This window comes from Triplophysa dalaica, chromosome 21 (assembly GCF_015846415.1).
Source record: "Triplophysa dalaica isolate WHDGS20190420 chromosome 21, ASM1584641v1, whole genome shotgun sequence".
In the NCBI taxonomy this organism is placed as follows: Eukaryota; Metazoa; Chordata; class Actinopteri; order Cypriniformes; family Nemacheilidae; genus Triplophysa; species Triplophysa dalaica.
The window spans coordinates 16,174,400-16,199,338 of NC_079562.1; the positions used below are offsets into that span (position 1 = coordinate 16,174,400).

Here is a 24,939-nt window from a genome sequence, read left to right on the forward strand (position 1 = left end):
AGCAGGGGGCCATAAATTAGGGGGTCAAACGAGGTCATAATCATAAAAACACAGCAGGGGGCCATAAATTTGGGTAATAAATCACAATTTTTGACACACGGTGTATCATATTTACTACTACTGTGTCATATTTTGTGTTGATTCTCATATACAGCCAATAGGAAACTGGATGAGGGTCTTTTCTAGAGCAAAGTAGCTCTGTGGCAGCTCTATTTCACACAAAAAAGACAAAATCATGTATGTAATTATGAGTCATTTTGCACTATTTCTAGGTTGTTAATCAAACATAAGCAGTTTTTATGACACAGACTTTGTTAACTTTTTGTAAAAATCTGTGAAACGTTGTCAAATCATGCTGAGAATAATTTGGGTTTGTGCAAAAGCTAGCACAGATTGTGAAACTGATGGAAAATTGTAATAGTGTAATATTTTAAATAGAAAAACAGATGTGATTTATCTTGTTTCTATTAACACAGAACTGTAATTTTGGGGGAATATTGTCAAAATTGCATGTGATTATACATGTATTATAACTTAGTGTTGCATGTCTCCCAAATGATCTTAAAATCTTTCCCCATCTGTCAGGTTTTATGTCTTATCATCCCTGCTGTCAGATATCTTTATATGACACCAAACATGTCTACTGATGTTGAACTGAGCTTTAACGATTGAAATGCAATTTCCCAGTCCTCACAGGAAATGTCATTTTCATGCCATTCGGGAAAAACATTGACTCTTTTATGTCTGTCTGATATATGGATAGAGTAACAGAAGCAGACACTTCTTTTCTCCCTAAATTGCTCGAGAGATGGAGAGTTTGTAATGAAGTGCTCTTTACTTTGGTCAGACACCATGAAGATTGCGACAGATAATTGATACTCATTGTGCATTAAATTGCTTAGCATGTTGATGAGCCAACACAGCTCTTATTTGCACTGGGTTTGGAAACACACTTCAGCTCAATGTACTTTTTAACCTGCACTCAATTACTCACATTAATTACCCATCAAAGACTTGACGGTTGACTTCCAGCAGTTCCTTAAAGAGACAGTTCACCAAAAAATTTGAACTTGTTTAATCATTCTCAGTATGCTATTTTAAGCCTTCTGTTTAAACTATTACTGTCTACATTAAGCCTGAAAAAGCTTCTGTCTCTCCCATGTCTGTGTCCTCGTATGAAACCAATTCATGCAGCTGTTAGCTGGAAATGAAGTTTATGCAGATGTATTGCAGATTGCATTGATCTCCTCTGATCTTCCCTCATGCCCTAAATTCAGAGCATCTTATTTAGATTTAAAGCCACGATGGGAAAGGCAGATGCTGAGATTTGCATTCATCACCTGCTGCGATGGAAAGAGCCTCACCTTGCTGTATCTCAGTTCAGGCATACGGAGAGACATGGAGACGGAACATTTTCCAAATCACCATAAATCACCCAAACATGATAAAAACATCATTTGAATCTGCATACATTCATGTTTTGAACAAGAAAACAAATAAAAATATAGACTTAAGATTTGACAACAAGAAGTAATTTAACATAAGGAAGAGTGCTGTTGTGCGTATTAATGACATATTTATTATAAACCTTTCCATTTGTGTAACATTTGTGACCCTGCCTGTGAAAACCCCAACTCTTTTTTTGTTTGATACTGTATTCTTCACAAAATCATCCTACATTACATAAAGATATATACAATAAAAATATAATCTTGATATCTGTAATATTAATTGAGTAAGACCATGTCAACATCACATTTCTTCAAAGGAGAGGTTGTTCGAATGGTTTCACTAGATGTTAAATAAGTCTTGTCCCCAGAGTGTGTTTGTGAAGTTTTAGCTCATAATACACCACAGATCTTTTAATATTCCATGCGCTACATGCCCACTTTTGCATGTAAGGAGAAACGCGCTGTTTTGCTGTGTGTCTCGTCTTTGAACACCAAACATATTGTTTCCGATAAGCTCGAGACAAACGCATCGCTATTTCTCCAAGTCAAATTAATGGTACACAGGGAAATCCCGTAGCATGTTTACACGCCACAGACATTGCTTTCTAATAGTGAACGGACAAACGTGTCACAGTGACATTTTATCTACTTTTAAGTTGCCGCAGGTCCCTGGGGTCTTACTTAAAAAATACCGGTACTTACAATGTCTTTATTTGTAGCTTTGCCTCGCTCAGTGTGGATGATTTCCATTGGAAACTTAATAAATCTATCGCTCTCTTGTCTCCCGTGAGTCTGGGAACATTGTTCTGTGCAGCCAACAACACAACAGTTCGTAAGCTTTGCTACTTTTGCCATGGTGTTGGAACTTCACACATGTGAAAACAACAATGGCGGCGGCGCGATTGGACACTTTCAGAACAAGGGGCGGAAATATTATAATAAGAACGACTACTTACGTCAGTTAGAGCGCGATTTCTGAAGCACTCATTTTCTCAAAGGCTTGCAGAGATAGGCTCACATTAAAAAAGTTCATGATTTGTCTTTTTTTACGTTTTCTGAGTTGGCAGATGCACAAGAGACCCGATTTTAGCATGTAAACACTGAAAAAGTCTGTTTTTCATGAAATGTCCCCTTTAAAGGGGTCCTATTTTGCCTATTTCTAAATTTCTTGATTTTGTTTTCTGATGTGCTAAACATTTAACATTTATCCTATTTTCAAAAAAAACTTTATATATGACATGTGTGTTTCATGATATGATTTTACGTGTGTTTTACAAGTCATCTCGATTCTCAGAAAACAGGCTGTTGAGTTCCTGCTTCTATGACGTCTCTCCTTCCGAAATGCTCTGATTGGTCATGCTTATCCAGTCTTTAGTGTTTGGTCTACCGCTTAGAGTGTTTGTTGAGATGTTCATTCCATTCCCTGTCCGTGTTTAAGAGGGCACAGTCAGTGACAAGTTCGGGGTTCATGATGTCACTAACCTAGGAAAAAGTTGATTGTAGTCCCAAAGAGCCGTTCATTGTAGTCTTTAAAAAGTGTTTTCTGTTAAAGAAAATATCTTCCTTTTCTGTGAACTTTGCGCATTGCGACTTGGCAGATGTGGTTCATTCTCAAACATCTACACTACTCACAAACTTAATTCAAAGAAGTGAAATTCCATCAGACCTCCCGTTTAGATACAGATTTAACCCTTTAAGTGCATAAATCCTTTACCAATCAGTAGCCAGGTTTCCATCACGCTGGTTTAATGTGCATTTTGATGTTTCGCATCAGAAACAATTAATGGAAATACCAAATTTCTAAATAAAAAACGTTAACTCGCAAAAAGGTTTATACCCTCGCTTTGAGATGTTTTTTTTTGTTGCGAAAAAGGGTTAATGCGAATAATTGGAGATGGAAACGCATTTGGCGTAACGTAACTAACCAGAGTATTGATCTTGTTACACAGCATCTGAAGTGTTGTTATTGTCATTCTTAAATGCCTGAGTAGATTCGTCAAAGGATTTCTGTAATTGCCTACCAGAACTGTCATGACTGCGGGTTCCCAACAGCAGGCATCCAGAAAAGCGCCGGATTTATTGTGTTTCGTCTGCTTGCGCAAGTAATTATTATATATTGAAATTATTATATTCAGTGTCTTCTCTTACTTTTCTTTATGATATTTAGCGCCAGTTTATTAGGAAGTGACGATTGACTAGTTTGGATGAAAATTGTGCTTATTCCAGAAAAGTTTTATGCGATATTCCAATTTGGGCATAAGCCGATTTTTAAACTTTGGATGGAAACCTGAATATAGTTATAGATCGCTGCTTTCCTTCTGAAAGCTTGTATGTATCTACATATTTTGAGTTTTTGTTGCCATAAATCAATATTATTAGTCACCCTCTATGTTTTTCTCTGGGTCTTATCTAACCAATTAGAAGGATTAAAAAGTGCTTGTCAACTTTCACAACACGGTAAATAAAAAAAAATGTTTTTCAATTTCCTGGCCTGCTGTGAATTTGGACATCCAAGGTTTCACAATGACAGTGACACTATTCAGGTTTTAGTGACCAAGAAAGCATAGTTGGATCTCTAAAGTGCCCCAATCGCATAGAAAACATTTTAAATAACTTTACTGCCAAATTTTTGCACACGTAAAGAATATGTTTTTTACACAGAAACAACAACAGCAATACACAGAGAGCATAGCCCAAAAAACAAATAAAATAAAATGAAAATAAAAATATGATTTAAAAAATGTTGTATCATTTTCAATGCATTGCTCAATAGAAAACCCTGGTCCGTGTACTTTTGCGTCCATTCGTTTTTCTTTTTTTAACAACTATATAAAAAACAAAAAATGTGCTTTTCTTTATATTTGTTTTCAAGTTAATGGAGAGATTAACCACAAACAAAGTAAATTTTCTTATTTAAAATTATTTTATAAATGAAAATCAAATGATTGGTATACAACTATTTTTTCAGTTTTACAAAAATGCTATTTTTTTTAAATAATTCTTGTCTAACTTCTGGATATTTAATGTAATGTATATGCAATTTGTGTTAGTTGCACTACGGATATCTCGGGATCATGGCATAGTACCCACGTACACAGATACTTTGCAAGTGCACCATGTCCCCACCACTTTTTGCCAAAGTTGATTTACTGAAAGAAATTTGAAAATAATTATTGCGGCAGGTGTGTTAGGGTAACCATCTTATGAATGATATTGCATTTTATTACTTCTTGTACTGCTGCCGATACAGCTATCTCCAGCTGAGTGTCGGAAACCTCCCGTCTCACACCATGACTGGCACAAAATCTTCTAACAGTCCTCGCCGAACAACCTCGTCCAACACCAATTTGAGACAGATGCTCAGCAACGTCCTTGTGTGTGTGGTGTTTTAAAATCACGTCCAAAATCACTTCTCTGTACGGTTCCAGAGACATGGTGTTTCGCATTCAATGGTGCGGGAAAAAATATTTCCGGGTCACTAATTTGGCCTCAGAAAACTAGTAGCCTACAATTCGCTTTTATTCGATATTAATTTGTGTATTTTATAAATGTAAAGTAAGGTGCAAAAAGTCATAAACAAAAATCTGAAAATAAGTCAATATACATATTGTCGTATATACATTTATAATAATTTATAATTATAATTAATAATTTATATTTATATACGTAATATACATTTTTTCGTAGAATGTTCTGAATACTGTTCTAATTCAAAATTTTGAATGTAACTTTTTTTGCTTAAAATACAACAACCGTTTATATTTTATTTTTCTCGTCATGGATAAAAAAAGAAAAACGAATGGACGCAAAAGTACACGGACCCACCCTATTTACCTAAGCTTCAATACGAAAAATGAATAAGTTTGGCTTCTTATGTATTCCTATAAAATTATTTGCTGCAACAGTGAAATGTGAATTTCATTGAGTTTATATACCCAATATGTTTTGCAGAACTGGCTGGACCCATCCAAGGAAATCAAGAAACAGATGAGAAGTGAGTGGATCAGTCCTATGAATGATCATATGTTACACATTCACAGGCACACAATTAGTCTCCATTGCAGCCTTGTCCTGTTCAATACTGCTCACCTCAATATAAGGCCAACAACATCGATCCATTCATTTAACTTCTGCTATTTCCCATGTGAGAGACTTTGAACAGTAACTCAGGCCTGTTAAAGTGGCACACTCAGTCTGACCTTTGCTTTTTTGGGCTGCACGCAGAGACCACTGAAATGCTGTTCCCCTGAGAAATATTTGAATGTCTACAAGTTTGCTCCTCTGCAAGCTTAAGCAGTTTACATGTGTCTTGTTCTCATTTGTATGTTTGTTTACAGCTTGTCCTTGGCATTTTACCTTTGCTGTCAAGTTCTATCCGCCGGACCCCTCTCAGCTCATGGAAGACATTACCAGGTGACCAAAGATCTTTTCACAGATAATGGTCTTCATAATAGTTTTTATTGGCCAATGACATCTAGAAAGCAAAGTGACCTATATAATGTACTAGAGAGATAGATATATTGTGAAACAATGTAAAATAATACTTTAAATGTAAAATAATGTTTAATTAGGAAACATTTGGAAATAAATGGAGACCAGAGTATCCTTACCACTGTGTTCACTAAAGAAAAATGCTAGATCAGAAGTATACGCAATGCATACGAAAGTCTTCAATCTCTGTTTCAGGTACTATCTGTGTCTGCAGCTGCGCAACGACATTCTCTCCGGCCGCTTGCCCTGTTCTTTCGTCACACATGCTTTGCTGGGATCCTACACCGTCCAGGCGGAGCTGGGAGATTACGATCAGGAAGACCATGGCTCAGACTACATCAGTGATTTACATTTCGCTCCAAATCAAACCCGTGAGCTGGAGGAGAGGGTGATGGAGCTACACAGAACTTACAGGTGTGAGATTACTGCTAACATTTGTCATATAATCAAATAGTTTTAAATATTTTGCTGGAATATCTCATGAAAGTTACATAATATATTCAAAATAGGATTTTTCAACCCAGGCATTTTTATTTGAGCTACTTTTAAACTGTTGATGATCGTTTCTTGGCTTGTTAGGATCTGTCATAAAACATCTGTTTACAAACACCCTCTTACTATTCAGCATCTGTCTTTGATGTTTGTCTGAAAGTTATGTGGATATATTGACTCTTGTTCAGTCACTCAGTTAATGTTGTAGATAAATCACACAGTCAGATCTGAGGTATTTGGCGAATGCTGCAATAGCTCCTTCAGTGAATGCCAATGTATCGTCTTCATTTCGTGATCGTTGTAAAGTAGTACCACGGCAGAATTTACAATAGTTAATTTTTCAATTTCAATACTAATAGTGAGTGGAAAATGAATGTGAAACTGATTGAAATGGAAATTAATCTTTACTGTTGTGATTGTGGCTCAGGGGAATGACGCCGGCAGAGGCAGAAATGAACTTTCTGGAGAATGCAAAGAAACTCTCCATGTATGGGGTTGACCTGCATCATGCTAAGGTACATTAAAAAGCACATATAGTTAATGGTTCATTCACTAAAACTCAATACATTTAAGCATTAATCCACCATAAAATGAGAAAGTATGTAGAAAGTTTTCGCTGTTCTTTCATTGAATAGTAAAGAATTTCATAGAAGAAAGACAATACAACAGGGTTGAAATCACATTGGAGTGACATAAAGAACTTTCGTAATGAAGAAGTTTGCACTTTTATGTTTGCACTTCATCCAGTACGTTCCTTGATGTTTTGGAGTTGGCTTTAGGCCGCTGTCCTTCAGTGATATCGGTGTTATTTTGCTGACTCAGTTTTTTAGGCATTATATATAGTGACAGTGAGTTATTACTGTCCAGTACCTTTAAACAGTATTTTGCCCTTTTTTTGCTGTGGCAGGATTCCGAAGGGATTGATATCATGCTGGGAGTGTGCGCCAACGGTCTATTGATTTACCGTGACAGGCTGAGGATCAACCGCTTTGCCTGGCCGAAGATCCTCAAGATCTCCTACAAAAGGAGCAATTTCTACATCAAGATCCGCCCTGGAGAGGTAAACAGAGCTTTTTGATGATCTCTGTGATGAGCCATGGAAATTCCACCAAAGCTGGACAGGATTACTGACCGTGCAATGGGGACCCGCCCTTTATGTGTATAGGAGTGTTAGGGAAGCTACTGTACTTTACAGTTTGTCAAGTGACGTGCTGCTCATAATTGAAAGTATCTCTTACATTTGTGCATTTGGCAGAAGCTTTCATCTAAAGTGACTTGCAGTTCAAGGTAAATATTTGGATCAGTATATGTGCTCTCTGGGGTTTGAACCCACAACTGTTGCAGTGCTAATATATTACTGTGCCAACTGAGCTACAGTAGTAATCAAAATCCATAAAAATGATAGCAATAGGTAAAACGTGTTTATTGATGTAAATGATAGATCATAAATTTTGATATAGTAAACTTGAAAGCAACAGCCGATTATTTTGAGTAATATCTGCCAATGCCGATTCTGAGAATTAAATGAACATTTCTTAACTTTCTGAATGTCATTAATTCATATAATAGCTGTTTATATTGAACATCAAACTGGTGATGTTTCTTTTCATTTTCTATGTACAGAGCACAAATTCATCAGCCGCTAGCCTATAGTGTGAAAAATTACTTTTATCGACCGATTATTGGCAGATATCGGTACATCTTTGTTTTAAAACAAGCCTTTCGCAGGATTTATTATAATTTTCCAAAACTTCTGACCCCCCTGAATATTTCCTCCTGTATGAACATATAACATATCATAAAATGTATAGCTGGAAAAACTTGTTAATTATGGGAAACTTTATGATGAAAAATTGTAAATGCTGGTAAAGATCGTCTGGCAGAAACCTCCAAATCTCCAAAACTAATTTTTAAGAAATTAAAAACACAGATTTTTTTTCAACAATTAAAGAATGTGTGGTCAATGCTGACAAGCTCTTTTGGGGGGAGGTGGGTTGCCAGTTGTTCACACAAGACAGTGGAGAACAGTCAGGAAAAAAGCGATGAGAGATTGGGCTATGGGCCCAGGGCATGACCTAGGACAGACTCGAACACGGATCACAGAGTTTACCATTTCAAGAGTAAAAAGCTGGGTTTACACAGACTGCGTCACAAATATTAAGAACATGACAAAGAAGCGTTCAATCTTACAGTAACAGTACCCCCTCAGTTTGTGATTACTGTTCAGATGTTTCAACAATACTAAAAATATACATACTTGACAACATAATCTGTGTCAGTCACATATGTTTGATGAACGTTGTCGAATTGTGATGCAGGGAGACCTCGTGACAAATGGCTCCAGGCACCTAATGATACCTGTCTGCATGCATTTGTCCTCAATTCAGAAGCTTTTGCATTAAAGCAGTTTTAAACGGTCTGTAGATCTACTAATATGCTGTTGTCATATCAATTATTAGTGTGTCGTTGATTTCCATTGAGTGGATGTTGAGTAATGTTGACTTGACCTGCATACCAATAGAAGTCACTTGAATCTTAAAGCGAATGGGTGGCCAGAATTCCTACATTCTGCATTCTGATTGGTGTAATTGTCCCTCTCTGCCATCCTGTCATTAAACTCAAGCCCTTTTGGGTCCACAGGGCGTCTGGCTCAGTAGTCGTCTCTCGACACAGTGAGTCAGTTGAGAGAAACGTATAAAGAGCTCCTTGAACCGCTGCAGCTGCGGCCAGTGCCCAGAATAGGAGCGAAATGGCCCAATATAGAGTGCTCAAATGCCACGGCCGTGTTTATCTCCTGTGTCTGAAAAATGGCCGTTTTACTTTCCCCAGAGAGTCTCAGGGCAGGACTCTCTCTCGAGGTCATTAGACTGGAGATTGAAGACAAAGATTAAGTGTAATTAGAGCCTGTATCGAGCTCAGAGGCAAAGCTGTTACGCTAGAGAAGGTATTCCTGAATGAGAGCAGTTGGTAATGGCTCAGTTATGGCCAGAGAAGAGACAATCAGTTTCTCGGTGAATGCATTTATCATGGACCTTTTCCCATTTACCAAGCAGAAGTGACATATAAATGACATATAAATCTGATCTCTCCTTTCCTTTGTTTTATCTAACAGTATGAGCAGTTCGAGAGCACCATAGGCTTCAAGCTTCCCAACCACAGAGCTGCCAAGAGACTATGGAAGGTCTGCATCGAACACCACACCTTTTTCAGGTGATCCTGCTCATTTCTAACAGATTTCAAGTTGTGTTATTTTCATCTTTCACCTTTCATCTTCCCAATACCCAACAGTCATGCTGGCCACTAAGTGCTTGAGAAATCTCTGGTAGATTAACCTGGATTGTAAGATCAAAGGCCTCTAATGGCATGTCCTCCCTCGCTCCAGGTGTGGAGTGTCTTCGAGAGTGTTTGTCAATTTTTGTCCAGTGTTTAGACTTGTTTAGACTCAACATGCTCTTATTTTATGGTTCATGTGTTCATTGAAACCCCTAACCCTACTTTTTAAACACACTTTAAAGTTTGCACCGAGATTATGTCAGACTGTGGGTTTATTTAGAAGCGATGCAGTATCGCTTTTCCAAAGCATGGAACCACTGGACTGATGCTCTGCAAAACGAGCTATGGGAATTTTGGAAAGTTGTAGGGATTGGAGGAAATGTTGATAGCTTTATCAACTTTACCCAACATTCCAACTACTGAGAGACTTTGGCGAGTGATAAGCAGTCAGTTGTGAGATGACATTAATAGACATTGAACCATTATAACTGTCTTCTGAATGGTTGGATTACTGTGCTGAAAGTCCACACTATGATTCATTTGTTCATGAAAACATTTGTTCTCATGCTAGAAAACATTTGGTGTGATGGTTGAAAGCAGTCGAAAAGACTTGGTGTTAAGCCACTATTGTACCTCATCCACTTTAGAAACCACAAAGCATTACTTTAGCAACCACCCAGAATATCCTAGCACAATAACAATGTGTTGTTCATAAGAAAGCAACAACTTCCATACTGTCTGTAGAAAGTGTAAAATAATATTTTAACAGACACATCTTTCACATCATTTTTCTCTTGTAGTTTACATGTTGATTTTATTGAAGTTCAATAAATACTTCTTACATCTCATATTTTTCTGTATTGATCTGTTGTAGGCTAGTATCTCCAGAGCCGCCACCAAAGGGATTCATGGTGATGGGTTCAAAGTTCAGGTACAGTGGGAGGACTCAGGCCCAGACACGGCAGGCTAGTGCTCTGATCGACCGACCCGCTCCACAAGTTGAACGTTCCACTAGCAAGAGATATCTTCTCTCTCGCAGTCTAGATGGAGGTTGGAGCGCTTTCATTTTTCTTTTTCTTGGATTTTACTCTGACAGGATTGTTTAGGTTGTGGCAAAGCTCATTTTTGTAGCATTTTATCTTTTTGCTGCTTGCAGACAATTGTTTGTCTTTGTTTTTCTTTCAGTACACAGAAAGTTTGATGTTTGCCAGAAGCAAATAAAGTGTATAAAACTGAAGTGGTCAAAATGAGAAAAAACCCTGAAGTAAAATTCAAAAAGAGACTCATTAAACTTTAAAGCTCAAGATCTAGCAGACCAAACTCCCTCTGTCATCAATAATTTTGTCAGGTTTGGGGTGATTCTTGTGAACTTCAAAGTTCAAAACACTGCAAACGGCTGTGCACGTTAGATTAGAATAAACTTATTGTCTATATTTATATTTTAAATTAATTTTGTTATTAGAGTATCCCATAAGGGGGGCACGGTGGCTTAGTGGTTAGCACGTTCGCCTCACACCTCCAGGGTTGGGGGTTCGATTCCCGCTTCCTACTTGTGTGTGTGGAGTTTGCATGTTCTCCCGGTGCCTCGGGGGTTTCCTCCGGGTACTCCGGTTTCCTCCCCTGGTCCAAAGACATGCATGGTAGGCTGATTGGCATCTCTGGAAAAAATTGTCCGTAGGGTGTGAGTGCGTGAGTGCGTGAGTGCGTGAGTGCGTGAGTGCGTGAGTGCGTGAGTGCGTGAGTGCGTGAGAGCGTGAGTGAATGAGTGAGTGTGTGTGCCCTGCGATGGGTTGGCACTCCATCCAGGGTGTATCCTGCCTTGATGCCCGATGACTCCTGAGATAGGCACAGGCTCCCCGTGACCCGAGGTAGTTTGGATAAGCGGTAGAAAATGGAATGGAATGGAATGGAATGGAGTATCCCATATTGAAACAGTCAAAGCTTAAATATTTTAATTAAACAAATACATTTTATTGGTTGAAAACAACTCAAGGGTCACCTTAAGTACACAGTAGACATACTGTAATAGCATTGCTTCTGTTTGAAGCTTATATGGTTTAGTTCTACAAATTGGCTTTAAAAACGGAAATTCATTTATTTAATATATTATGAATATATTTTAGGCATAAATCCAGCGGAAAAAAGACAAAGTACACTTGGTAAGGTTTCTTATTTTTATTATTACATAATAATTATACATAATATTATTTCATGGACGATAGGCAATATGATGAAATCCACAAGACTTTTGAGAGTAAAATTTGAAATATTTATGATGCACTTTATGATGCGCAAGTTACTTAAATGACAAAATTGACTGTTAGTTTTTGTAAAAGTGATATTTGTTTGCTTCTATTAAAACACACACATAATTCATTTTGAAATGTGGTGTTACTGTAAATAGGCTGTTTTTTAAGATAAAGTTTATATGAGATTAGTAATTAGGATATTGTTTAAAGTGGTTTGCAATCCATAGTCAAGGGTTAATCAAAATAATTTTCTATAAATTATAAAATGTTGTTTTATTATTATAACACTATTTACATTAAATGTGTTGTTTTAATTATTGGGTTTATTATAACTCATAAATTGTTTAAGAAGAGTATGAATATTGTTGTATCCAAAAGCATCTTTTTTAAAGCACAGCATTGCATAGTCTAAGGTAATTGAAACACAAAATAAAAATAGTGCAATATCATATAAAAATGTAAATTGGATTTGGTAGACATACAGTTTGCCTAATAACCCATATAATGAGGTGGGTCCCTGAAAAAATCCCCCCCTGTAAAACTTCTCTGGCCAATAGTAAAATGTGTAAGTGTATTGTGCTTCTCCGGGTTGAACTACTTATTATTTCAGCATGTGTTGTTAATTATAAATAAACAGAAAATATACTGAATATGAACAGGATCTAATCATTTCCATGTAAGGACTGGAGATTTCTGTTCTGGCCCATTGTCATGTAAGATTTGCTTTTATGGACACTTTGACACTTTTTTCCTACTGTTGTTTGTTTAACAGAGTTTTCCAGACCGGTGTCCACATTGGGTGAGATCCATGATGTTCTGTCCCAGAAGAGTGAGAGCGAGCAGCCACAGTTTCTGTCTGCAGATGAAGCTGAACATGATCTCAGTCTGGACCAAGACCAGGACCAAGACCAAGATCTTGACCAGAGCAAGAGTGAGGACATGACCCCTACCAGGAAAAAAGACATTAAGGTAATATCGTACTCCATTAGATGAAGCACAATTGTAACAGCTTTGCTTTAGCCCACATTTAAAACATTGAACCACTTTGCATTTATATTGCATTACATTTTTATTTTACTGGATTATGAATTTCTAATTAGATTAGCATTTGTTAAACCAAAAAATTGTCCTTGAGTGAACTGAACTTTGCAGAAGTTGATTTATTTTGATTCCAGTCCAAATGTTTGGATTCACTTTTTATCATTTCATATTCATTACTTTATTTACATCGAAACACAAGAAATACACAGACTATTTAGAACTGTCCTGAACACCAGCTCAGAGTTGTATGCAAATGTCTTTGGGCTGTTAGTTCAGTATTTCATAAACCCTGACACACTCTTCTACGCCTGTCCATACTAGTGACTCTCTGAATTAGTCAAAGCTATCCCAATCCTGATTTCAACTGACTTCAGCGCTAGCTAGAACATAGTCTGACTCTCTCACCCTTCATATATACAGCCCTTCAGCATCGCTGTCACATCTGCCTCTAACTCTCTCTTTAATAATGACTAAACCTCTTTAACATGCGATTCATGAAACCACTTTCTGATCTATCTCTCCCTTAACCCGTTCCTGGCTAAAGGAGGATGGAAGTCTGGCTCTTGATAAAGAGGAGGTATTTTAAGCATTAGTGTCTGTGGTTCTACCTTTCTTTGCTTTTCCCGTTTGATGCCAACAGGTGTTCTTTGAGAAATCCGCTTGATATGAAGTCGACAGTAATATTGTGTCATAGTTGACACTTTGAAGTAGTTGCTGCTACAATTGTGTTTGGGATTTTAATCTGCTAGGCTGCTTTTTATTCACTCACAGCCATATTAAAAAATGCCTGTTTGCATTAAACTACAGAAGTTGACAGTCTCCCTTCCCTAATCCACACACATCATCCAATCTGTTCCCTAAAGATTGCTCAAACTTTGTATTATACCTCTTTTTTTAACCCTTTGGATCATGTATTGAAAGACAAACCGCTGTGTTTGTGATGTGTGAGATTTAGGGATGCGCATGCAGTACTTGACAGAAAAATCGGCAAATTCCTTTTGGTCAATGCCCAATTTTAGCAGATTGATGTATTTTGCCGTTGCATTGTTTTGGGGCTTTCTCAGCATCAAATGGTGCATTGAATTTGAAGGCATAGTGTCAGGAAAAAAAATACATGTTTAAACATTTATTCCATTTTGTTTCATTCAATAGCTGCACTCTGCCCCATTGTTTATAATCATGAGAACACATCTTGTGTTTATGTCCTCGTATAGTGCCGTTAAACCATTTGTATTAAGTGGATAGAAATTTATTAGATATGTTTTGAAGGTGTGTAAAGAGTCGGATCAGTATAAAATAAATACAGTGCTCTTTTACAGTAGCTCTTCCAACCAGGGATGTCCCCAGCAAAATAAAACTTTAGTCCACACTACATGTACTTATCAATTTTGATATTAAAGTTATTTTTATTATTATTTTGGATATCAATCGTGACCTCTGATTATCCCTATAGCATCTGATATCTTCCCAAATTCTTGATCCTTCCTGATCCAGCGTGATCCTGAACTGTTGTTGCTTTCTGTGCTGGTTTCTATTTGCTCTTGTGCTCCCTGACCTCTCGTCCTGCCTGTGACTAACGCCAACCTCCACCCTGTTCATCCCTTCATCCCCGCTGCTTTCCTCTGCCTGTTCTCTACACCTGGAGCAGGAGTTAACCCCTCTACACAAGCAGGAGGTATCTCTACCTTAAATGCTTATTCTGATGCTTTTCTGTTTTAACACATCCTTTAGTCCACAAAGCAGCTCTCCCAAAAAATATGAAATATAATACAACATACTGTACATTAACCATGAGATGGTATATTCACAATTGTTTTAACATGTAACAATATAGTATCAACTCTTAAATATACATTGTGTAAATTATCCATGGTTTCATTATAATAAAAGTGAACTCACCTTCTTTTTGGGTGGATTGATTACCATTTGTCTAAGCAAATCGACACAATTTAGATTAGGGTCCATTTCTCACTATTAACTAAGTAATAACTACAGTTTTTGCCCAAATCAATTCCTTATTAATGATTATAAGGTCGTTCTTAGGTTTAGGTTTTGGGTGGGATTAAGGGATGTAGAATAAGGTCTTGCAGAATAACGCATTCATAGGTGAAAGCACTTAATAATGGATTTGTGTGTCCTAATATAAATTGAAACCTTTCTTATTTGCAGCAAAATCACAGTTTATTGTTCAGAATGGCAAAGTCATGTTATATATTTGTTTGTTTGTTTGTTTATTTTTCACAAATGAATCAAGCAAGTGATAAGAAAATAATAACCAGTGAATTACAAAAGACGTAAACAATACAAACAACATATTTTTTTAAAAACAGAATACCTCAATATAAAAAACTGGCAAACTTTTCAGAACATTTTGTTTGCAGAAGCATTTCTAATAATAATTTTGTATTATTACAATTACTCTTTATATAATAATTACTCTTTATATCTAAAAAAACCCAAAACATTGGTTTGTATACTGTGGTAGGCTAAATGAGACCTGGTGTAGACATGGTGTTATAATTTTGGTTGTCCTCATGTTGTTCCAATTGCTTCTATTCTTTACCTCATTTTCGCTTTGGATAAAAGCGTCTGCTGAATGACTAACTGTAGTGTAAATTTAATTAAATCAGGACAGCTTGTACAGAGCAAAAATCTTATAATTTCATTATTTTCTGCAAATTTTTCCTGTTATTAGTTTAGCAAAATGAAAGGCAGAGCAGCCCAAGCCCTTGGTTTGGAAACATTCGTCTCATTGTAGCATATGTTGCAAGTAAGATGGTTTAATCAAGCAAAGTTTTGTTAATAAATGTAAGCCTGTACAGTACAAGTGTTCTGCCTGTGTATATTCTGCCTGCACAAGTTTCCCTATGGGACCTGCCTGAGCCAACTAATGCAAAAAAAAATAGTATTACCATCTGATATCATCACTGTACCGCAGTACTGTCCATGTACCTTTTTGTAAGTAAAACACTGAAGCAAAATAGATAGACCTGATCATGTTTTAATAGGGTATTAATTATTCATTAAGCTCAGATCTTATACAATTTTAGTGCATTGAAGATCAGCCTCATAAATGGCTAGACAGTACAGTTTATTTTTAATCATGGCTGTTCTTCCTCCGCTGGCGTCTAGTTTCTAGACAAGTCAGATGATGTTCTCCTGAAGCACCAGGCCAGCATCAATGAGCTGAAGAGAGCCCTGAGGGAGCCCAGCAGTAAGCTGGTGAACCGAGAAAAGCGCCTGTCAGCGACGTCCCCCGGTGAAACTCCAGAGAAGAAGGCAGCAGTGAGTATGAAAATACAACAGGAGGGCTGTAAGACCCTCAGTCTGACATCTAAAGTTTGATGATAATGATTTGTGGGGTATTAGTTTCGACGTATGTTCTGGAGTTTGGTTCTTTTTTTGTTGTTGTTGTTGTTTATCTGGGATCAGTGTATACTGTATGTTCATTATAAATGTTGCACTGATGGTGTGCTGAAGCTTTATCCAGACAGATCCGGTTCAGTTGTATCAATGCATGCTTGAACTTTTTGGGCTTGTTGTTCATTGAATGGTCTGAACATAAAGCCACGGGCATGCCGGAGGATGATGAAAGGGTTGAAATATTAAAACCTCACAGAAAGAGATGTAATTGTGCAGTGTCAGACTTTTGAATGTATTGAGGCAATTTTTACTGGAAGTAATATTGGTTCTTCAGCACAGTCTGAATTGTTTGACATTTCATAATTGTGCTTGTCATAATTTTGCTTTGTTTAGATGTTTGCATGATGCTGATGATCATAAAATTAAATGTATTCTTTCTTTTTGCTTTCTTTCTTTCTTTCTTTCTTTCTTTTTGATAAAGGCCTACTTTAGAATTGAGAATAGTTGTACATTTCATGAGAGCATGGCTATGTTAAAAAACAGATTATTATGAAAAAATATTGTCATTTTATGTATTTATGTGGCTGCATCAGTAGAAATCTGTTCAATGATATGGTCTTGTACAGTATGTCACAAATTATTACAATAATGATACAAGGAATTGGATGGACATTTTTCCATACAATTTTTTAAGTCTTCTGTTATTTTACTTTTTGTTTTTATTTAACTTTTAATAATATTAATTAAGTTATTAGATTTGTTAATAATTTGAAACATCTTTTATTTGTTTAGTTATAATATTTAGCGGTTTTGTTATGTGCTGTCATTTTACTATTTTAATATTGCTATTTGGCTTTCTTTTTGGTTTAAGTTTAGGTTTGATTTGAATAACCTTAACTAGTTTACATTATTTTTTCAAAAACGATTTAGGATTCTATTTTTTTTCATTTCATTTTTGTATCTTAAGTTTTAGTTTCATTTATAAATTATCCCGGTTCTGTCTTCTGCACAGGAGTAATATTGGAAAGCAATTTATTAATGTGAAAAGCTTATAAATGAAGGTTGCTTGACGTTGTTCTGTTTTTTTGTTGATGTTGGCCATGTGTCAGGAGGCTGTTGTTGCAGGCGGAAGAGAACCTGTCAACAGCCTCACTGTGGAGGGCTTCATACAGAAGAGTGTAGTGACTTCACCTGAGGTTCCTTTGACATTCAGATTCACCATTGAGTTACTAATTTCTTGGCGAGACAGTATAATCCTTACATTTACAGAAATAACCTTTTTCTAATCTATATTGTTAAATAGGGCTCTGAGGAATGGGTGTTGATCGAAAAACGAGACGCGTATCAAACGGACTTTGACATAGAGGAGAAAGAATTGAACAAAGCTAGCACGTCTCCCCCACAACTAGTCGTTGATCTGCTTCCAAGAAAAAAGAAGGAAAAACAACGCGAAATTACCAAGATGAAACACATTGAGCTAATGGGAGAGGATGGTGAAGAAACTCAATTGCAAATGGAGACTTTTACATCCACAAAAGTAACACAGAAGGAAAAGCCAACAGAATCAAATGGAAAGGGGGAATATGATATGTTTTCCTCCACAATCGAAGTGAAATCAGATTTATATACGGTCGATAAATCAGACAAAATGCCATGTTCACCTGATGAATCAAGTTCTGAGACTATGAAGACCTTAAATCCAGATGCTACAAGTGAAAGTGCTCCACGTAAAGTCAGAAGAGAGAAAAGACCTGAAAGCTTAAACCTGGGTATGTCTAGGGACTTTGTGTATGAAACAGAAGCCAAAAGTTCAAACATCACAGAAGACAGTGTGGAGTCGGATGAGGACAATAATACTGAATCTATTGAAGAGACTGCTGTTTGTCATCCAACAACAGACGCATGGTCACCATCCATGATGAAAAAGCTAAATCAGCCTTCAGATGCCAGGTCACCTCTCGAAGAGAAGCAAAGGGAGTTTGATAAAGTCATGGAAAAAGACTTGCACATTCCCAATCAAGGAGTGACGAGATCTGATGAAGCAGAAGGTCAAGAGAAGCCATCCACCGAAATAAAGATCATGAACACTGAAGACAAACAAGAAAACCAAGATTCGGTCGACGATCCTGGTAGAGATGAGCCAGAAAAAGTCAAGACTGATATCAGATTTGAGGTTACGAAAGTCATCATGATTGACAACAACGGGAACAAAGAGGAGCCAGAGATTGTAGACGAGCAAAGAATGGAAGAGTTCGATCTTGAGAGGAAGATAAGCAATATTCAACTAGATAAAACTGAGATGTTTCAAACAGCCAAGGAATCGAGTAAGACCAACCTGAGAGTAACAGGACACTCAAGAACTGATATAACAAGAATCGTTCCATTGAAACCTGATAGAGCGAAGAGCCAGGGTTACAAAGATGACATAGATATAGAGCAAGACTCAGAACTGATGAAAAGAAGCTTCAAAAGATACAGCATGAATGAATCTTTCGAAAGACAGTTTGATCCCAGCAAGTTTGAGTGCAGGGATTCCAATGCAAGCTCTTCCAACGCAAGTTTCACCACGAGTCCTGTGGAAGCTAAAATGAGTCCGAAGGAATCATCGTTGGCCATGACAGATCACTATATTTTAGGAAGCTCAGAGCAAAAAACAAGCCATGTTGGCGGTTCACCACACGAAGGCCGAGTGGTCCATGGAGATCTTCTGCAGCCCGATGAAGGACTTTCTGATGTCCAAACTCATCTCCCCAGGACACCAGTCCACCAAAAAAATGCCCCTCCGACTCCTCCAATTAAAACAAAGAAAGCCAGAGAATCTGTTCTTATTCTGCGCAATAGTCGCAACTTCAGCACAGACCCAACTATGGAAGACAAGAAGAGCCTTCCGGTAAATCAGCTTGGCATCTTCCGCATTTTCAGTCATTGGGCCAAAAAGTCTCGCATGAGATTCAGATCAAACACGCATCCATTCTTTTTTTATTTTTTACCTTAAACTTTTAATTAGATGTTAATAAGCATAATCTCTGCTTGCCTTTGAAGAGAGGGGTTGGAGAAGGTCACTTTTGCATGAATGGTTTTGGATCTTCAAGTTCACACATTCAACATTGTCATCGTCATTCCTTCCTAAATCTCTACTGATACCAAAATTGTATAATCAGAGTGTCTGTTGGATTGACCAATAAGCATCTGGATGCTTTGATGCTTTGGCCTTTAGTTTTGATACCCCCTCTCTTCAGCCATGTTTTTTTAATTTTCCTTTCATTCCACAAAACTGAAAAACACTTCATATTGTGGTGATCTATAAAATCTACAATACATCCATGGCTATATGTTTTTCCGCAGTTTTGTTTTGAAGAATGAAAGAGCTGGATGAAACAAGTTGTGGCATTGTTGTTATTGTTTTGTTGTTATAAGTTTTCTAGTTATAAATATGGGTTCTTAGATTTATAGACCAGGGCTTTAACTGAAATGGCCATATGCCAGTTAAAGCAACCAAACTGAGCATTCACCCACGTGTTTGATTTCTGATTAAATGGCCAACACTGGACGAAGTGTATAAAGATTTTTTAAATCAAGAATAACTGGGAATGTATCTACCAACAGTACTGCTCAAACACTCTACCGCAGTGCAATGTTTGTGAGTGGAATGAAAGGATTTTTTAAATAAGCTGTTATCTTGAAAGTTTGAAGCCGCATCCTTGCTTTCATTTGACTCAAGTTGTGGAACGTGTTGGCACAAACCGATTTATTTGCAGTATATGAGCAAAAAAAGTGATAGCGGGATGCTGGTTGCAAACAATCTTTGGCTTACTGCCATTCTGCTTGTTGCCAATGACAAAATGGTAAACACATTTTAGCTTGTATTTATTTTTGCTTGGCCATTGGGCAACATTTTGGATTTGTCTTATCTTTATTTGCAGTGGATCTTCAATGGAGCATGCCTCATGTATTCCTTATAAAATATTTCTCTCTTTCTGTTTTAAAACCCAGTGAACTCCCTGTATTTAGGAAGTATTTTAGATTATCAAAGATGCACTTGTGAAAAATCAAATCCAAGACTGGATTAACACATAACATTGATAAATGTAAAGTGAAGGTTCAATGTCATTAAAGTATTTTCTGTGGTATGACTTAATCACATTTGGAATGCTAAGATTTGATGGCAGCAGTATGTCTAGGCGGTGCACATTAAGGCAGTTCACTGGGTTTTGCAACAGAACCTCTTTGCTGGTATGAACCCTTGACTTTTGAAAATGGATTTGTGTTCTAATTTCAATGGCCAATATTACTCATACATGCATACATTTTGTCAAAAAGCACACACAATGTTTACTTCTAAGTTCTGGTGATTTCCACCTAAAAAGTTGTGCCCTTCATTCTTCCTAGTGAGGTTTATAAAATCTCTTTTGCAAAGCTAAGCTAAAAATCATTTACCACAGCACTTCTCAATTGAAAAATATGAAAATATTAATGTAAAACTAATCTGCAGAGAGTTCTTTAATATCGTGTGAGAGTAAAAAAGTTACATTAGAATGAACATTTCTGACTAATTTTGATTATTATGACCAACAAAAGCATCTTGAATTGACGTATTAAGAATGAAAGGTCATAAGTGCTGTACAGTAAATGTTTTGCTGTGTATCTTGGAAAGATTGGCTTCTTTCATGGGTCTTGCTTTCATAACACTGCTAATATTAGACTGCTTCTATTTCTTTCTTGTTTTCTCTGTACATTTCTTTCACAGGAGTCTCTGTCCTCTGCTTCTTATGAAGACCCACGGGATTATGATAAGGTCTTTCAAATTCTAAGTCAACACCCTATTTGCATATTCTTTCATGTTTTTCTTCAAAGGCACTTCATTTTCCATTTATAATCTTGTAACACTTATATAACCACATTAAAATTTTACTGGAGATTAGCTAAATGGCCAGCTAGTACAGATACAATCTGGCTAATATTTTGTTTTGTTTCTATGTGTTGTGTTGTTATTTTATTTTATTATCTCATTTTATTTTATTGATTTTTATTTTATTTTTTATTTTTATTTTAAATATACACCATGTATTCAGTATATAGTCGCTTTCATCTTAACAACATAAACAAATTGTACTGTGCATGCACACCTTTTCGACCCTCAACCTTACTGCCAGTACACATTCACAAACAATGCCTGTAAGATGATTTTGATCTAAAGAAACCGAGAAGAAGCGTTACATTTTTCTCTTCAATATTTTGAATTTAGACTGTGATACCAAGCTCAACCACTAGATGTCAAAATACCAAACGTTTTTTTTATATGCGACCAAATAAAGGACCCTGTCAACAAATATTTATTTAATAAAATGAACATACAACACAATTCAACAAATCGTTAATTTAACACAATTATTATATAGTAAAATAATAATATAAATTAATATTAACATAAATCAAATCAAATATAAATATCTTATTAGACACTAGCCAAACCGTAAGTTAACTGGGGGTCAGGTTCATGCACATCAGATGAAACAGTCTATAGCATAAATGAACAAACCTATAGTTGGGTCATTATGGCCCCATACACTCGCTATGTTCAGCCGAACATAACCAAAATAAAAAACAATTGTCATGTTCTTCCCCTTTGTGAGTGCTGGATGTAAGCGCTGCCATAGAGATCCTCTCCTTTTATTCAGATTCCCTTATAGCATGATCAACAGCTCCAAAGCACCTCTGATTTTCCATATGTGCGTCATCACCACTGCATCTTTCATTCACTATCATGACATGTCCTGGACATGATGTAGCAACGCTGCCCTCTCTTTACTCAACAGCAGCGACCGCCCTCCGTCCTGGAGGACGACAGTAATCGCGAGCCGGCGTGGCTGAAGGACACCCACCTGGCCATCGAGAGAAAATGTTCAAGCATGACAGTCAGTTCCACCTCAAGCCTGGAAGCTGAGGTGGACTTCACTGTAGTCATGGACTTACACAGCGGAGTGGAGGAGTTCACAAGAGGCATGGCTGAGCTGGGCGAGAAGGACCAGTGGGTGGAGATGGGCGGGGAAGGGTTTGAGGACATACCCAAGTCTCTCTCCACCCGCCGCATGAATTTGCGAGATGTGTCGCCCGGAAGGGAGCGTTTTCTTGAAGGTCGCGCTCATCAAGATCTAGAGCCTGTAAGGACCAAATTGTTCTCAGCGGGCCAATCTGCAGAATTCATTCATAACACATTTCGGACTACATTATATTGTACATTTTTGTTGCCTAGTTTTGTTATTTCATCACTTATGTTTCGTTTCGTTTCGTTTTGTTTTTTATTTATTAATTGATTGATTTATTTACATTTGATTGTTTTCACTCCATGTTTTTATTTTCTTTACACTATTGCTCAAAGGTATGGACACATCTATGCATCATTAAGCAATCAAAACTATGAAATAACACAAAGACAAGCAACATTGAATGCATATTTTTTATACTCATCTGTCATTTATTATAAGTGTTTGAACATGAGGAATAAACATACATTCAGTTGTGCGTCCAGGCATTTGACTACTAACACACCATATGTTTTCCAATTTGTCTTTTTTGTACAATTTGATTTATTAGAGATACTTATTAGTGGTTCGCTGTTTTAGTGTACAGTGAAATTTCCTTTTGAATTAATGTTACAGACTTGAAATGTGTGTACCATTAGTTTGTCTTTAAACCTCCTGTGGAACACTGTTTTTGTAACACAGACAAATACCCGATGAACATATTTTGTACTTGCATACTAAAATAAGCTTTTTTACCCATCAGCCCCCTGTTGCCAAGAAAGACGCCAGTGCTGTGAGCACTGCTCAGATGTTGAGAAAAGGAGAAATTAAAGGGACAGCAGATTCCAATGACTCTGAGGTTGAACACAGCTCTGATCATGTGAGATTTTCATTACGGTCACTTTTGATTAATCGGAAATGACAAATGAAGTAATAACCATAATGCAGTCTTTAACAGAATTGTACTCATAATAGCATGCATATGTGTATACTTTTTAAGTGCCATAATAAAATATAAATTTTAAAAATAGTATTATAGTGACATTTTGTCTAGTGACATTAGTAGGAGTGCTCTTAATGACATCATTAATGATGCAGCCAGCATTACTAGTATGGCTCATTTAGGATGCTCACATTCTCAAATTGTGTTATATCTTTATCTTTTCTGATTCTACCTGAGTAGACACACTAGTAGACACACTAGTCTGAAGTTAAACTTTCCATGTTTCTGTATATCAAGGATTTAAAAAATCACTGAGAAAATTAATGAGTCTGATAATGAAATGCTATAATCCTCATTCATCTCTGTAGGCTGTGTGTATGTGTGTGTTTGTGATAATGTGTATGTGTGTCTGTGTGTGCACATTGCCCTACAGGTGTCTTATTAAAAATTAATACTTCGTTCTTTACTAGCCATTTAACAAATAATCAAAGCTTAAGAGGTTATCTTTTACGTTTTGGGAAATAGCAGTCAGGTGGCCTCTCTATATCTTTTAAAATGTGTTTGTGTGTGACAGCCTTCAGAGGAAAATAAGACTGTTGTCAATTGCAAGCCAACCAAAGTCTCCAGTAATGACGTCACACAACCACAGAAGGTGGAGACGGTAGGTGTCCAATGACACTGGTCTTTTACTTGTCCTTGTAAACTCGTGTTCAACAGTTTGTGCTATTGACATATTTTTATCTTAAACCAAATTGTGCATAAGCTAAAATAATGAGCTAGACTTTGTGTTGTTTATTGTGTAATGCGGGCTAGTGCGCCTCTATTGTAAGCTTAAGTAAAGCTATGCTGCCATCTGCTGGCACTGAGGCTGTATTTTCTGTGGTTACCACTTGTTTTTGTCCCTTGTGTGTTGCAGAAAAAGGAAGAGATCGGAGTTAAAGAGCTGAAAGAACTGAAAGAGAACGGTTCCCCTGTGAGTCCATGAACAGATGACACTGACATTTTTTCAAATGTCGAACTGTTAATTATCCATTTTGCCTAAACTACTTTACTAAAACACTAACTATAGCTTGTTATGAGGACTTGTGTTATGTCTTGTATCATCCTGATGGGATTTATAGTTCTTTAACAACCGTCTGGATATAAATTGTCACGCTTATTACACAGATACTTTCCATAGCAGTAAAATGACAGACACGAAACATTGATTTCAAATAGTTTATTGCCTCATTTATAACAAACCAAATTTATAATATAATATATATAGTTTAGTTTTAAATTTATATAAATTTATAATTTATAATATAAGCAGCACCAGTCAAGATGACTCGTGCGGCGTGTAATAAGGGTTGCAGAATGTGTTGGTTTGGTCAGAATGTGTAACATGGATGTATGACAGGTGAGGACAAACAGTCTTGGAAGAGAATTTGTGGCGTCTCCTCTCACCATAACCACAGAAAATGTTACATCAGCCACCACTACTCAAGTGACCAAGGTATGAGATGTGTGTCTTATCAAACTTGACTTTCACAGTCCAAAAAATGACATTCTTACTTTTCTTAAAAATCGTCTTGTTTTCCAGTAAAAATGTCTAAACATTCTTGAATCAAGAA

At 36.8% G+C, this 24,939-nt stretch overlaps 1 protein-coding gene across 6 annotated transcripts in view; it reads left to right on the forward strand.

Annotated features, from left to right (window-relative positions):
• LOC130410588 (band 4.1-like protein 1) overlaps positions 1-24,939 on the forward strand; it is a 97,162-nt gene that overhangs the window by 67,894 nt on the left and 4,329 nt on the right. Inside the window, exons 5-23 of one of the 6 annotated variants that reach the window (XM_056735339.1) lie at positions 5,403-5,445; positions 5,789-5,864; positions 6,138-6,356; positions 6,862-6,949; positions 7,342-7,494; positions 9,547-9,644; positions 10,582-10,757; positions 12,729-12,925; positions 13,542-13,574; positions 14,646-14,672; positions 16,130-16,282; positions 17,470-17,556; positions 17,664-19,250; positions 21,108-21,155; positions 22,177-22,521; positions 23,147-23,263; positions 23,901-23,987; positions 24,243-24,299; positions 24,726-24,821. In XM_056735339.1, the coding sequence (XP_056591317.1) occupies positions 5,403-5,445; positions 5,789-5,864; positions 6,138-6,356; positions 6,862-6,949; positions 7,342-7,494; positions 9,547-9,644; positions 10,582-10,757; positions 12,729-12,925; positions 13,542-13,574; positions 14,646-14,672; positions 16,130-16,282; positions 17,470-17,556; positions 17,664-19,250; positions 21,108-21,155; positions 22,177-22,521; positions 23,147-23,263; positions 23,901-23,987; positions 24,243-24,299; positions 24,726-24,821 (3,687 nt within the window). The remainder of the gene's footprint in view (positions 1-5,402; positions 5,446-5,788; positions 5,865-6,137; positions 6,357-6,861; positions 6,950-7,341; positions 7,495-9,546; positions 9,645-10,581; positions 10,758-12,728; positions 12,926-13,541; positions 13,575-14,645; positions 14,673-16,129; positions 16,283-17,469; positions 17,557-17,663; positions 19,251-21,107; positions 21,156-22,176; positions 22,522-23,146; positions 23,264-23,900; positions 23,988-24,242; positions 24,300-24,725; positions 24,822-24,939) is intronic. The other 5 variants (XM_056735340.1, XM_056735342.1, XM_056735341.1 and 2 more) reach the window with 5 other exon arrangements.